This window comes from Monopterus albus, unplaced genomic scaffold (assembly GCF_001952655.1).
Source record: "Monopterus albus unplaced genomic scaffold, M_albus_1.0 scaffold2.1, whole genome shotgun sequence".
NCBI classification, from domain to species: Eukaryota; Metazoa; Chordata; class Actinopteri; order Synbranchiformes; family Synbranchidae; genus Monopterus; species Monopterus albus.
This window is the reverse complement of record NW_018127882.1, coordinates 8857911-8873700: the sequence shown is the minus strand read 5'-3', so window position 1 is coordinate 8873700 and position 15790 is coordinate 8857911. Positions and strand designations below refer to the sequence as shown.

The 15790-nt window shown below is 41.1% G+C and overlaps 2 protein-coding genes across 2 annotated transcripts in view; both read left to right on the top strand.

Annotated features, from left to right (window-relative positions):
* Positions 1–7730: 7730 nt before the first annotated feature.
* LOC109955508 (uncharacterized) overlaps positions 7731–15790 on the top strand; it is a 24772-nt gene continuing 16712 nt past the window's right edge. Inside the window, exons 1-3 of the mRNA XM_020591740.1 lie at positions 7731–10290; positions 11106–13460; positions 14094–15755. Coding sequence (XP_020447396.1) covers positions 7888–10290; positions 11106–13460; positions 14094–15755 — 6420 coding nt within the window. The 5' untranslated portion in view covers positions 7731–7887. The remainder of the gene's footprint in view (positions 10291–11105; positions 13461–14093; positions 15756–15790) is intronic.
* On the top strand, positions 10856–13552 carry LOC109956007 (protocadherin gamma-A10-like). The gene has a single exon (XM_020592743.1). It carries the CDS (start codon positions 11016–11018, stop codon positions 13467–13469), a length of 2454 nt encoding a protein of 817 aa, XP_020448399.1. The 5' UTR covers positions 10856–11015; the 3' UTR covers positions 13470–13552.

Sequence of the window (15790 nt, the reverse complement as noted above, 5' to 3'; positions counted from 1 at the left end):
GATCACAGTGAGTGCAACTGATGCAGACGATGGTTTAAACAGTGAAATCACTTACGGATTTGATCATGTTTCAGGTGAAAACAACAATGTTTTTTCTTTAGACTCCAAATTGGGAGAAGTGAGGGTAGCTGGAGCTGTTGATTATGAAAAAGTATCATCTTATGAAATGCAAATAAGTGCAAAAGATGGTCTCGGATTAGTTTCATATGCAACTTTAACTGTTGAAATAACTGATATTAATGACAACGCCCCAGTTATTTACCTTAAATCTCTGTCTAACCCTGTACCTGAGAACGTGTCACCTGGTACAGAGGTGGGCATCATTAACGTGCAGGACAGAGACTCTGAGACTAACAGACAGGTCCGCTGCTCCATTCCACAAGGCGTCCCCTTTAAGTTGGTTCCTTCTATTAAAAACTATTATTCCCTGGTGACCACAGGACAACTGGACCGTGAACTGGTGTCTGATTACAACATTACAATCACTGCCACTGACGAGGGCTCTCCACCTCTGTCCTCCTCTAAAACTGTTCAGTTATCTGTAGCAGACATCAACGACAACCCACCTGTGTTTGAGGAACAGTCCTACAGCGCATATGTGAGTGAGAATAACAAACCTGGCTCCACTTTATGTTCCGTCACTGCTCGAGACCCCGACTGGAGACAAAACGGTACAGTGATTTATTCTGTGTTACCTGGTGAGGTGAACGGTGCCCCGGTGTCCTCCTATGTGTCTGTTAACGGAGACACGGGGGTGATCCACGCTGTGAGGTCGTTTGATTATGAACAGTTCAGGAGCTTTAAAGTCCACGTGATGGCCAGAGACAACGGTTCTCCTCCGCTCAGCAGCAACGTGAGCGTCAGTGTCTTCATATCGGATGTGAACGACAACTCTCCTCAGATCCTGTACCCCGCCCCGGAGGGCAAGTCCTTGATGACCGAGCTGGTCCCCAAAGCTGCGCACGGAGGCGCTCTGGTGTCCAAAGTGATCGCTGTGGACGCGGACTCCGGACAGAACGCCTGGCTGTCCTATCATATAGTGAAATCCACTGATCCGGGCCTTTTCACTATTGGTGTCCACAGTGGAGAGATCAGGACACAGCGGGACATTTCTGAGTCTGACAGCATGAAACAGAACCTGATTGTGGCGGTGAAAGATAACGGACAGCCCTCTCTCTCTGCCACCTGCTCCATGTACTTACTGATTTCTGATAACTTGGCTGAGGTGCCAGAGCTGAAGGACATTTCTTATGATGAGAAGAACTCCAAACTGACCTCCTACCTGATCATCGCGCTGGTGTGTGTGTCCACCTTTTTTCTGACCTTCATCATCATCATCCTGGGTGTGAGGTTTTGTCGCAGGAGGAAGCCCAGACTGTTGTTTGACGGAGCAGTCGCCATCCCCAGCGCTTATCTCCCTCCTAATTACGCAGATGTTGACGGCACAGGAACTTTACGCAGCACCTACAACTATGACGCATACCTGACAACAGGTTCTCGAACCAGTGACTTTAAGTTTGTGACGTCATACAATGATAACACGCTGCCTGCTGACGAGACTTTGAGGAAAAGTCCAACTGACTTTGTTGAGGCATTTGGAGACTTTGATGGTTCTCCTGAGGTAGGAACTAAGTTGTCACGTCTCTTTGCATTTTGAGTTAGGCCTCGCCATTTTTGTCATATTTTTAAATCACACTTTTACTATTGTTGTTGCAGTTTTTTTCTTTTTTTTTTTACACATATAAACTGACCCCCTGTCTCTGTTTGTGTTCTTGTTATGTCAAAGTGTTTTCAGTCAGGAGAATGTTTCTTGTTGCTCTATCTTCTGAACAATTTCGTCTTCTTTATTTTATTGGGATCAGGGGATTCTTCAGTTCTATGTTCCAAAATATTGTTACCTTCCCCCTATTGCAGTCATTTTTAATTGTTTTTTTTGTTTTGGCTTTGATGTAACTTTTTTTATGTCTTCGGTGTCCTAAGTCACTGCTCCCATATTTAGTAATTTATTGTCGTAATTAATAATTTTGTTGTTTATTTTACTGTTAAATCTAAAAAGCACTTCACACAGTTTTAAACGATATATCGGTATTCATATTCAGCAAATTTAAATTCAGTGCACACAGATATTAGACCTGCATTCCAGTGACATAACCCTGTGCATCTGTCATGCAGTAGCCCTGTGGTCTTCTCGGTGATTTTAAGTAGATTCTCATAACATTTTTCAAACTGATTACTATATTTGAGTAAATCTACAAATTCTTGTTAGACATGAAAGGCAAAACAAAAAAAAACTTAGACTTTGAAACAGATTGTTGTACAAAGTTCTGTACATTCTCAGAGCTCCATATTCTTCATAACAGCAGGATCCCACTTACTAGTGCTCTTTTCAACTCTGCCATCTCATTAGTCCTTACACAGAGTTTTTTTAATGGCATGTTTGAGGTGCTCGGACATGTGCTTCATCCCATATTTTTCATATTATCACATTTTCTGTTGCACACTTTAATAATTTCCTTCACTCAGAGAAACACTCCATAGTTCAGCTGTACCTTCTTTACACTTAAGAATATGTCTACATGACAGTCATACTTGCATATGATTTTTAGGAGGTATTATTATAGATGTTATTGCACAGTGTCCATGCAACAGTACAATATGCTGTATGTTTGGAGTGTTAGTATACAGAAATTGTTTGAAGACTTCACATGATGGACATAACTGAGATGCAGAAAGAATGTGTTGTGTTGTGTGGGTGTAAGGTTCTCTGTTCAACATATCAGAGGAAAGAAGTCATCCCAAGTAATGTAGAATGTCAGGGTCTGCAGTGATTTTCCCAGCCCTTTTGCTTCTTGACTCAGAAAGTGCACAACTCTTGGATGCCTGGTGTTACTTTCTACACATTTAACTGCCCATATTGGACAAAAAAACAGACTGTGAGTGATGTGAAGACAACAACTTGGCAGCTAGATCCCATAAATGTGATGGTTTCCATGGCAAACGTGTTCTTGTTGAGTGTCGTGAGCAGGGGTAATATGTGTGTCTACTGTCATCACCACACATACAGTATGAATGTGTTCATCTCCAGTGCAGTTAGACAACAGCACCACTAACCATATAGCCATAAACAGTTAAAATATTGTATCAGTAGGATTAATCAACACATTTCAGACAATATCAAAAATTAAGCACTAGCTTAAAAAGGTCTTGTTTATTGTATGGAATTGCATCACATTGTCCGGGTGTTGCTTTTACTGTGTCCATCCCCTGTTGCTTCAGACACAGATGTGATTCATCTTGTATAGCATTAAGTTCATGGAACCCTATTTTGCAGCATTTGATTTTGTTCACGTGAAATGCCGGATATAGCCTAATAAAATATAATGCATGTATCTCATAGCACAATGTCCACTGTTGTAATTATCCTCTTAAACTCTTGGTGATGCTCTTTTATAATGTCTGACTCGTGGATGCTGAGGCGTGTCTCACCGTATATGTGTCAGTGGCACTGGAGAATTGAGTTAGAGCTGAAGGCTGTGTATGCATGTAGGTGTGTATGAGGGAGTGAGAAAGTGTGTGTGTTGGCGCGAGTGCGTCTGAGTGAGTTAGTGAGAGAGGGAGCGATAGAGCAGTGGTGAAACAAAGATAGAGAGAGGCATCCAAGATGACAGATTGCCTACTAGAGCATGATTTACTCAGCTAGAGAAGCAGGGAACAGTTTTTTTACAGCAGCATTTTCACTTTGATATTGGATGCATATATTTATGATTTTGCTATAATGTCGACATCTGCACATCTGTTTATGAACGCATGTTTCATAATGGACTACCAAATGAACGTAAAATGGTGGCTGCTTTTTTTATTGTTTGCCATTTTTTTTGGTGATTCATTTGGAGAAGTTCGTTATGTCCTTCCAGAGGAGATGCAGCTGGGGTCGGTTATTGGGAATGTTGCGCGGGATCTGGGGCTGGAAGTGGCAGAGCTTGGTGCTCATCGAGCCCGTCTTGTTGCAGAAGGGACTAGACAGCTGTGTGAACTGGAAACTGCGTCAGGGAATCTTTTGATAAGTCAGCGGATAGACTGAGAAGAGCTCTGTGCACAAGTTGTGTGCATCACACAGTATCAGCTCTTACTTGAAGATCCCCTTCAGGCACACAGCTTAGTTTTGGATATTACTGATATAAATGACAACAGCCCAGTGTTCGCTGCAGAGGAAATAAAACTAGACTTGGTGGAATCCACAGTTCTGGGGAGGCGCTTTCCTTTGGAATTTTTGGAATTTTTTTGTTCTGACTTTCTTTTTTTTATTTATTAATTCCAAGCATATAATAAAACAGATAAGGGAAAAGAAATCATGATCAATATATACCTCAAAACAACCAGAAACCCCCCAAAAAAAGAAGAAAAAAAATGTCTCATGATGATAAATGATCATTACATTCTTGCAAAGGAGTAGAAAGAAGTAATACTTATCTAGTTCTACCCCTGATAATCCAAACTATGATTAACCCAACTCAAGTGTTAAGCTAAACAGCTACACTGGTTAAATTCCCGTGGCCCCGGATCCCTGCATTCCTTCTAGCCAGAAATCACAATTACACAATTAATAACCAAATTATATACAATAAATTATTCATATCCCACCCATAAATATACCAATAATATCATGGTAATATCATTACACTTCCTCTATCCAATACCTAGCTATGCAGACCTTTTTATATTTATTCTTAAATTGTTTTACACTTATACATTTTTTTTAAATCATCACCCAATCTATTCCATAATTTTGCCCCACACACAGATATACAAAAACTTTTCCTAGTTGTACATATAACCTGAGTTTTTAAATTTAGGTGGCCCCTCAATCCATAACCACCCTCTCGATCACCAAACAAACTCCGAATACCACTTGGCACCTAATTATATCTAACTTTATACATAAATACAGCAGATTTATATTCTACTAAATCAAAAAATTTTAAAAAACCTGATAGTGCAAATGATGAATTCATATGATCCCTGTAACCAAGTCCATAAACAATTCTAATCTTTCATGTAACCAATTCCATAAACAATTCTAATGGCCCTTTTCTGTAGTTTAAATAATGAGCATAATGCACTTTTATATGTATTACCCCAACACTCAACACAATAGTCCAAATAAGGTTAATCTTCCATATCCAAACAACATGAACTTAGTTTTTTCAAATTTAATGATAACTTATTCCTGTCACACCATTTCTTCACCTTATCCAATTCCAGAGTAATCAGACCCAAAGGTTGCTGTAGGTCTTCCCCAGAGGCCCATACAGTAGCATCATCAGCAAATAATACAAAGTTATATGAAAATATGAAAAGTTTAGGGCGCAAAACTGACCCCTGTGGGACCCCACATACTATATCCAAAAAATCAGATTGATGCCCACCCAGACTTACAAATTGGACAAATAACTTTTTATCCATTTTCAGCACCAAACCTCTAATACCATACCTTTCCAATTTATCAAGTAAAATTTCAAAATGAATAGTGTCAAAGGCCTTTTAAAAATCAATAAAAATCCTTAAGCCTTAATATTGTTTGAAATCATCTCTCCACTCAACCCAGTCCTCTTAAGGATCAAGACACAAACGCTTCAGTCACACAACTCTGGAGGAGTTGTATGTTATGTTATTTGTTGTATGAATGGTGAAAAGTAGCTTAGTTTGGAGTTGCAGTCAGGCCAGTGGTTAAGTGTTGATGTGTTACTGTGTCAGAGGTGACTGTGTATTCCTGCCTGCTGGCTGTGTCATTACTATGAAAAAAGAGGTTTTGTCATCAAATGAATTCATATGTGGTTCTGTTTGTGTTATAGCTGCGGGCTGATTTGATCTCCTAATGCAGGAAAACAGGAAACAAGAAGTGCTTGTTTTTATTTATTATCTGGGTCACAGAAAACAGCAGTGTGGTTGATGTTACTGGAAAATGATAGTTTAGCAGCATGGCTACACATTTTACCATCACAGAGTTTTCAATGTTTGCTAGGGGTATTTTTTTTATGAATACATATTTCAATAGGTAATACAGTAGTGTAGACATCACATGTCAGTCTCAGTTTGATTTGATATCGTCACCTGTGATGATTCTTGCACAAGCATTGTGCTTGGGTTGGTAAGTTGTCCTTGAATTAGAAAACATTGTTTCACATAACTTGACAATCTATTGATGACACTGTACTATGTAAAACATTGCATGATAATGGGTGATAAGGTATACTGTATTTGTTAAAAATAATTCATAGCTTGAACATTTAATGATGTCCTGCAAGATTTCCTATAAAACAGTTGGTTCCAACCATAATATCATTAAATATTTTCCTATGAACATGTATATAATCCATATGAGTGTAAAAGAATGTGACTGGATGTGATTAGTTTGTGTTTTTTATTTGTCATACTAATTGTTTTCTTCTCTCTCTTTCTCTCTATCTGTGTATCTTTATCTATCTTTGTGCACTTCCTGAATGATCTTCCATTTGCATCGAGCAGGTAAGGATATTTATATTTTGCTTTCTGTTTAAATTTCTAATGCAGCACTACATTTCAAGTACTTTTTTACATTAGTATTACAGCCCCAGTACCATACTATATTCACTCTCACAATCAATATGAAACACAGCTAAGCCAGAATGAGTTTTGATCTTTTCTGTTTTCCTCTTCATCTTTTTTCACCACAGACACACACTGTATTCAACCAGCTCCATCTTTTTTCACCACAGACACAGACACACACTGTATTCAACCAGCTAACATAAGTTTAAAAATGTGTATGAGACAGGTGTGTCCCAAATTCTACTTTGTAAGACTGGAATTTGACAGTCTAGAAACACAGGCAGCTGCATTGTCCTTATTTGTGTGTGCTGTGTAATGCTACCCTAGGCTTTATAGTACATGAATATTAATGATCCTGGCCGCTGTGGTGCAGTCATTGCCCGAATAAACACATTCATTATTCTGCACAATCATGATGTTTAGAATGTTGTGTGTAAGTGGGAGGACAATGGGGACAAGTGGGAGGACAATGCAAGGTATTTCTGCAGACTGCATGTTTTAGGTACACAAAATGAATGTACACCTGAGGAATGTGTCAGTGTTTATTCATGCCTGCTGTGGATGAATGTTGCAGTAGTTACATACTAGATGTTAATTCCACTGCTGAAATGTAGGTCACTGGAGTGAATGAGTTATACTGGATCATGACAGCAGTCTATCTGTCCATCTGTCCATCCATATCTCTCTGTCTGAGTCTTTATCATTTCGCTCTATGCGTGTTTATACCCACAATTTGTTCTTAGTATTATTTATAAAGGAATAGCCTATTGTTTGCTCTCTTACACATCAGACTATTTCCTTTTACAGGACCTGGAGAGAAGTCATGTAGTGTTCTCCTTCACGTATATGTTTGAGATCTAAACGTGGTGGTAATAGCCAGTACAGATGTTGAGAAATTACAAGAAAATCATTAGTAGTCGTTCTAAATATAGTGGCGATTTAAACATGTGCATTCTCTATTTTGGCTTTTTTATTCTTCCTTGGCTTTTAATGTTGTGTAGCATTGAAGGTTAGACAGAGAGCTCCTAAACAGACTTGCATTGGGCCACACATGCTGAGGGTGATGTTGTTTAACATAACTGCTGGTGGTGCTGTTGCCTAAGCAGACATAGGATCGACCTGATCTCAGAGACAGAGACACCGCCCGTCTTTGCAGGAAATAGATGATGATTGTGTACATGTACCTCTTTTGTGGATTTTACAGAAGACTACGTATACGGTACAAATTGTGAGTGAGATTCGAAGCCTGGCTCCATATAGGAATAACTGTTATTTTGGAGCTGGTATTCATGGGACGACATGGATTCACTAAAGAGCAAAGGCAACTCGTTGGGTTGGAGAGTCTCCATTTTGCTTTTCTGCGTTGTTTCTGCAGTTAGAGGACAGATTCGTTATTCCATTCCAGAGGAGATGAGAAAAGGCTTGTTTGTTGGAGACGTTGCAAAGGACCTGGGCTTGGATGTAAAAAGGTTGGTTTCTGGTCGGGCTCGACTCGTTATAGATGATGAAAACAAATACGTCGCGCTGAACCAGAACAAAGGGCATATTGTTGTCAATGAAAGAATTGACAGAGAAAAATTATGCGCCAAAAAATCTCCGTGTAGCTTTAGTCTAGAAATTGTCCTCGAAGACCCACTTGAATTGTTTTCCATTACCATTGAAATACAAGATGTAAACGACCATGCTCCTGCTTTTCCCAAAAAGGAAATTAATTTGGAGATTAGCGAATCGACGCCCACAGGGACTGCATTCTTGCTTGACAGCGCAGCTGATCCAGACGTAGGAATAAACTCTCTCCAAAGTTACTCTTTAAAAGCAAACGACCATTTTGTTCTCAAACAGCACACACGAGAAGATGGGAGTAAATACGCCGAAATGATGCTTCAGAGTGGTTTAGACCGCGAGAAACAAAGCGAGCACACGCTCATATTAACGGCTGTAGATGGTGGGGAACCGCAGAGGTCTGGAACGGTAAAGATACATGTGTCTGTTTTGGATGCAAACGACAACGCCCCCGTTTTTACGCAGTCCTTATACAGAGTGTCTGTCTTAGAAAATGTTTTGCCTGGCACAGTTATTGCTAAAGTCAGTGCCGTAGATGCAGACCAAGGTTACAATGGTAACGTAACATATTCTTTCACCCACCTAGAGCAGGACTCCTCATACCCTTTCAAAATAAATTCTGTCACAGGAGAAGTTAAACTAACCGGTGGCCTTGATTACGAAGTTTCACCGAATTACGAAATAAACATTCAAGCAAAAGATCCCTGGGGTGTAGTGGGGGCCAGCAAATTAATTATTGAAATAGCAGACGTGAATGATAACAGTCCAGTCATCACGATGGCTTCATATTCGGGTAAGATTTCAGAAGATTCTATTCCTGGCACAGTTGTGGCCTTAATTAGTGTCCAAGACAAAGATTCTGGTAAAAATGGACAAGTCCGCTTAAATATAGATGAAAATCTCCCTTTCAAAGTAAAGTCATCTCTCAGAAACTATTACACACTGGTCACGGACCAAAGCCTTGACCGAGAAAAGCGTTCCAAGTACAATATCACTCTCACTGCCACGGATGAGGGATTGCCAGCCTTATCAAGCAGAAAAAGTGTGATTTTAGAGGTGACTGATATTAATGACAACGCACCAGCTTTCAGCCAAAGTGTTTACATTACTCAGGTTATGGAAAACAATTCTCCCGGTGTCTCCCTGATGCAGATCCACGCCACTGATCCAGATCAGGGTCAGAATGCACGCATAGCATATTTTCTTATTGATGGTGAGGTTAGTGGAAATCCGGTCTCCACGTATTTCTCCATTAATACAGAAAGTGGAGTCATTCAGTCGTTGCGTTCACTGGACTATGAACAGGTCAAAGAGTTTAAAATACGAGTTAAAGCACAGGATGCAGGCTCACCACCACTCAGCAGTAACACAACGGTTATTGTGCACGTCCAGGATCAGAACGACAACCCCCCTCAAGTCCTGTACCCAGTCCAGACTGGAGGCTCTGTGGTGGCTGAAATGGTGCCTCGTTCAGCAGATGTGGGCTATCTGGTCACTAAAGTGGTGGCTGTTGATGTGGACTCTGGACAGAATGCCTGGCTCTCCTATAAACTGCAGAAAGCCACAGACAGGGCGCTGTTTGAAGTGGGCTTACAGAATGGAGAAATCAGAACTATCCGCCAGGTGACTGATAAAGACACAGTGAAACAGAGACTGACTGTTATAGTGGAGGACAACGGGCAGCCCTCTCGTTCAGCTACAGTCATTGTTAACGTGGCGGTGGCGGACAGCTTCCCTGAAGTGCTGTCGGAGTTCACTGACTTTCCACACGACAAGGAGTACAATGACAACCTGACTTTTTACTTAGTGCTGGCTCTGGCTGTAGTTTCCTTCCTCTTCATCACCTGTTTAGTGGTTATTATATCAGTGAAGATCTACAGGTGGAGACAGTCTCGCATCCTGTATCACTCCAATCTCCCTGTGATTCCATATTATCCACCACGTTACTCAGACACTTTAGGGACAGGGACTCTTCAGCACGTTTACAACTACGAGGTGTGTAGGACGACTGACTCCAGGAAGAGCGACATCAAATATATGCAGCCAGTGAGTGAAAGTTTGGTTAGCGTGGAAGGCACTGGAACTGAAACTCTGAAGAAAGAAGAGCAGTCATCAGTCATATCTCACATGTCAACTCTGGTAAGTTGACCTGTTGCTCTACAGAGTACAGACAGGGACCTGCAGCTCATGCGCTGTCCATGGTGCTGAAGTGCTGATTTGTACTGGTGTTGTCTGTTAACAGTTGAAGATAATACTGTAGGTTTATTGTGAGACCCTATGAGAGCAACATGTCTGACTGTTAGACTATGACTTGACTTCAACACAGGTGTTAATTTGCCTTTTTTCATGAAATACGGATTATGAAAATATGTCATTTAACATTTCAACTTTCCTCGTTTCTTTCTTCCTTTTTCTCTTTTGCTGTGTCATATGAGGCAGGTTGCTTGTTTTACAGATGTATCGTTTTCCCAACAGAAGGGAGTTCTGAATTTAAAATATTTGGTAGAGGCACAGAAAACATGCATGCCTGGGTTTACAATGAGAAAATATTAACATATTTCTATTGTCAAATATGCTAGAGACTATGATGAGGCACTAAAATCATGGACTTCGGTGCTTGGTTATATAAGTTCAATACTGTAGCCTCTAAGTGACGCTGTTGCCTGTTAAATCAATTCAACAGTGTGAATCAGTGCTGTTCCCTCCCTTGTAACTGCATTTTACAGAGGAAGCTTTTCAGTGTTTCACACGAGCTGGGACTCGGATACACAGTTGATTTACACGTCCTTTGCTAATATACTTTACCGTGGAGTGCATGCGTTTCCTTCACTGAGTTAAAACCTTATTTCGGTTTTCTTCACAACATGGCATTTAAAGAGCGTAATACAAACAGAGGAGTAAAATGGCGACTGTTTTGGCGATTGCGACGGGCCGTGTACCTGTGTATTTTTCAGCTTATTATTTTTAATCAAACGGAGGCACAGATTCGGTATTCGATCCCAGAGGAGATGAAGAAAGGGTCCCTTGTTGGCAACGTCGCACAAGACCTTGGTTTGGATTTACAAAGGCTTCGTTCTGGTCGGGCCCGTATCGTGACAGGAGAAAACATCCAGTACACTGAGCTGAAGACAGACAAAGGGACTTTAGTCGTGAATGAGAGAATCGACCGAGAGCATCTTTGTGGAGACGTGACACCGTGTAGCTTTACCTTTGAGATTTTACTGGAAAAACCAATGGAATTGCACCCTGTGACCATAGAAGTACTGGATGTAAACGACAACGCTCCCACTTTTCAAAACAGACACTTGGAATTTGAAATAAGTGAATCAGCTGCTCTTGGTTCCCGTTTTGTCTTAGAGAGTGCGGACGATGCGGATGTCGGCGAAAATGATTTGCAGAGCTACATTTTAACTCCGAATGACAATTTTGTTTTAAAACAGCATGTTAATCCGGACGGCAGTAAATATGCTGAGATGGTGCTTCAGAAACACTTAGACAGAGAAGCACAGCCACGCCTGTCTCTAAAACTGTTGGCTGTGGACGGCGGAAATCCACAAAGGTCGGGTACAGTAAATATAGGCATCACTATCTTAGATATCAATGACAATGCTCCTGTGTTTAACCAGTCAGTGTATAAGGCCACTGTGATTGAAAATGCTCCAAAAGGCACTTACGTTGTTACCGTGAATGCAAGAGACATAGATAGCGGTTCGAACGGTAAAATTACATATTCCTTTTCCAAATCAAAAGTAGGAATAGCTGACGTGTTTGACATAGATGAGGCCACTGGACGAATATATGTGGCGAAAGAAATTGATTATGAAAAGGACAGAAAAATTGAGTTCATGGTTGAAGCTAAAGATCAAGGAGGACTGACAAATTCGAGTAAGGTTGAACTTGATGTTGTCGATGTAAATGATAACACACCTATTATCAACGTTATGTCATTTACAAGTCCTGTATCAGAGGACTCGCCTGCTGGTACCACCATTGGCATAATCAATGTTAAAGATCTTGATTCCGGTGAAAATGGACAAATAAGGTGTTCGATTGACGGCAGTGTTCCTTTTAAAATTAAATCCAATGTGAGGAATTATTATGCATTGATAACTGATGCTGCATTAGATCGTGAAAAAGTATCAGAGTGTAACATCACTGTTATCGCCTCAGACGCTGGTTCGCCCCCTCTCTCAGCTAAAAGAATGTTTTATTTAAAGATCTCAGATATCAATGACAATGCTCCAGTATTTTCACGAGGCCTGTACAGCGCGTTTATTACAGAGAATAACGCTCAAGGTGTCTCCGTATTAAGTGTTCATGCTAAAGACCCAGATGAAAACCAGAATGCACGTGTTTCCTATATTTTAGAAGAATGTGAGATTAGTGGATTGTCATTGTCTGAATACATGTCCATTAATGCAGAAAGCGGAGTAATTCATGCAGTTCGCTCATTTGATTATGAGCAGATCAAAGAGCTTATATTCACTGTCAAAGCTCAGGATGGAGGCTCTCCTCCACTCAGTAGTAATGTGACAGTGAAAATACTGATCCAGGACCAGAACGACAACCCCCCTCAGGTCCTGTACCCAGTCCAGACTGGAGGCTCTGTGGTGGCTGAAATGGTGCCTCGTTCAGCAGATGTGGGCTATCTGGTCACTAAAGTGGTGGCTGTTGATGTGGACTCTGGACAGAATGCCTGGCTCTCCTATAAACTGCAGAAAGCCACAGACAGGGCGCTGTTTGAAGTGGGCTTACAGAATGGAGAAATCAGAACTATCCGCCAGGTGACTGATAAAGACACAGTGAAACAGAGACTGACTGTTATAGTGGAGGACAACGGGCAGCCCTCTCGTTCAGCTACAGTCATTGTTAACGTGGCGGTGGCGGACAGCTTCCCTGAAGTGCTGTCGGAGTTCACTGACTTTCCACACGACAAGGAGTACAATGACAACCTGACTTTTTACTTAGTGCTGGCTCTGGCTGTAGTTTCCTTCCTCTTCATCACCTGTTTAGTGGTTATTATATCAGTGAAGATCTACAGGTGGAGACAGTCTCGCATCCTGTATCACTCCAATCTCCCTGTGATTCCATATTATCCACCACGTTACTCAGACACTTTGGGGACAGGGACTCTCCAACACGTGTACAACTACGAGGTGTGTAGGACGACTGACTCCAGGAAGAGTGACTGTAAGTTTGGTGGAGCTGGTAGTCAGAACGTGTTGATAATGGACCCCAGTTCTACAGGGACGATGCAGCAGATACAGGGTGAGAAGAGCATCCTGGATGAACCAGACTCTCCTCTGGAGGTCAGTTAAATAGGGTTGTAAATGTGTTCTATATGTGTGTTCATATATAATTTATCAAGTTATAAACAGTCGCTGTTCAGTTTTCTATCAGCACCATGGACAGAGACATTGTTTTCCAGTGAACCAGATTTTTTGAGGAATTTAAATCTTATTAATGTGCCTTAATTTAGCCTTCTGATGTCACCCTTCCTATGATTTTTACGTTTCATTACCAGGAGTTTAGATTGTATCACTCCTTGCCCTCACAAAAACGCGCTCAGCCTTTTTCTCTGTAGGCTAATGTAAATAGATTGTCTCACTTTTACTTTGTTGTACCAGCATCGGTGTTTCAGATGATTTAGCTCAATCTAAACATTACTTCTCTTAAGATTGTATGAGCATTTCTCTTGTAGTTTCGACCTCGAACTCAGAGAGACGCTGTTGACTAGTATGTATCAGTCTTACACCAGATGTAGTACCTCCCATCATCTCTGTATATTAGAGACAGAAGAAAGACGGAGAGATGCAAGAAAGCACTGATGCGGATGATCCAACAGAAATTAAATACCAAGACATTGGACGGTCACTTTTGAACTACTCTTGGAAGATTTTCAAGACCCTGTTTTGACAGTGGATTTATGATACATTTAAAAGGGGATTAAAAGGTTTACAGAACGACTCAGAGCCAAGGCGAGGTCGGACATAACAATGAAACGGCAAGTACTGTTGTTTATCTCGGTTCTCTCCTTCAGCACAGTCCTTGGACAGGTCAGCTACTCCATTCCTGAAGAAATGCCGATAGGTTCCTTCGTTGGTAACATAGCTCAGGATTTAGGTTTAGATGTCACAAGACTGAAATCCGGCAAGGCTCGTGTTTTTACTCGAGACAGCATTGTGTACGTCGAGTTAAACAGAGAAAAAGGAATTCTGCTGCTTAAAGAAAGGATCGACCGAGAGGGGCTTTGTGGACAAATGACGCCCTGCGCTTTGCATTTTCAGATTTTGTTGGAAAACCCCATGGAATTCTACAGTATCACAGTTGAAATCACAGATATAAATGATAACCCTCCGACCTTTCTTACAAACGATGTTCATTTTAATATAAGCGAATCGGTGCTTAGTGGGACTACATTCACTTTAGATAGAGCGACCGATCTCGACGTGGGCGAAAATAGTTTAAAAACATATGTCCTCAAACCAACAGATATGTTTTCTCTTAGAATAAATAATCAAGGAGATGGTAGTGAAAATGTCGAAATGATGTTAAATGCTCCACTTGACAGGGAGAAAAATGCAGAGTTGGCTTTGATTTTGACAGCGGTAGATGGAGGCGAACCGCAGATGACGGGAACAATGCAGATCCACATCACAGTTTTAGACGCTAATGATAATGCTCCTGTTTTTACACAGTCGGTTTATAAAGCGTCCATTAAGGAAAATTCACCAGTAGGAACAGTTGTAGTGACAGTTACTGCAACCGATGCAGATCACGGATCTAATAGCAGAATAACTTATTCAATTTCAAACATGCTAGATCATGCCAGGGGAATGTTTGAAATAAATAAGGAAAGTGGTGATGTCACTTTGAAAGGAAAAGCTGACTACGAGAAGGCCAGAAATTTTCAGGTAAATATTCGTGCTAGTGATGATGGGGGATTAACTGGTTCTTGTAAACTGATAGTTGACGTATTGGACATGAATGACAACCGCCCTGATATTCATATTATGTCGAAATCAAATGTTATATCGGAAGACGCAAAACTTAACACTGTAGTGACAATGATAAACGTGGAAGATGCGGACTACGCTGAAAATGGAAAAGTGCATTGCGCCATTAATGATAATATTTTCATGTTACAGTCAACATCAGATAAATTCTATAGTCTAATGACAGACAGTGAATTAGACAGAGAGAGATCTTCAGAGTATAACATCACAGTGACCTGCTCTGATGAGGGAGTGCCCTCCCTCTCCAGCAGCGTCACTCTCACCTTACAGATCTCTGATGTCAATGACAACGCTCCTGTCTTTGAGAGGAGCTCATATGAGGCCTACATTGTAGAAAACAACACTCCAGGTCTCTCCATATTCACAGTGAAAGCCAGAGACGCTGACTGGAACCAGAATGCCCGTGTTTCTTACATACTGGAGGACTCCTCTGTTAACGGAGTGCCAGTCTCCTCATATGTGTCCGTTAGTGCTGATAGTGGAGTCATCCATGCAGTGCGCTCTTTTGACTACGAGCAGATCAAAGATTTCCACTTCCGCGTCAAAGCTCAGGATGGAGGCTCTCCTCCACTCAGTAGTAATGTGACTGTGAAAATACTGATCCAGGACCAGAACGACAACCC

What these genes read in the sequence shown, in the direction of transcription:
- LOC109956007 (XM_020592743.1), top strand. Translation starts at nt 11,016, where the DNA reads ATGGCATTTAAAGAGCGTAATACAAACAGAGGAGTAAAATGGCGACTG.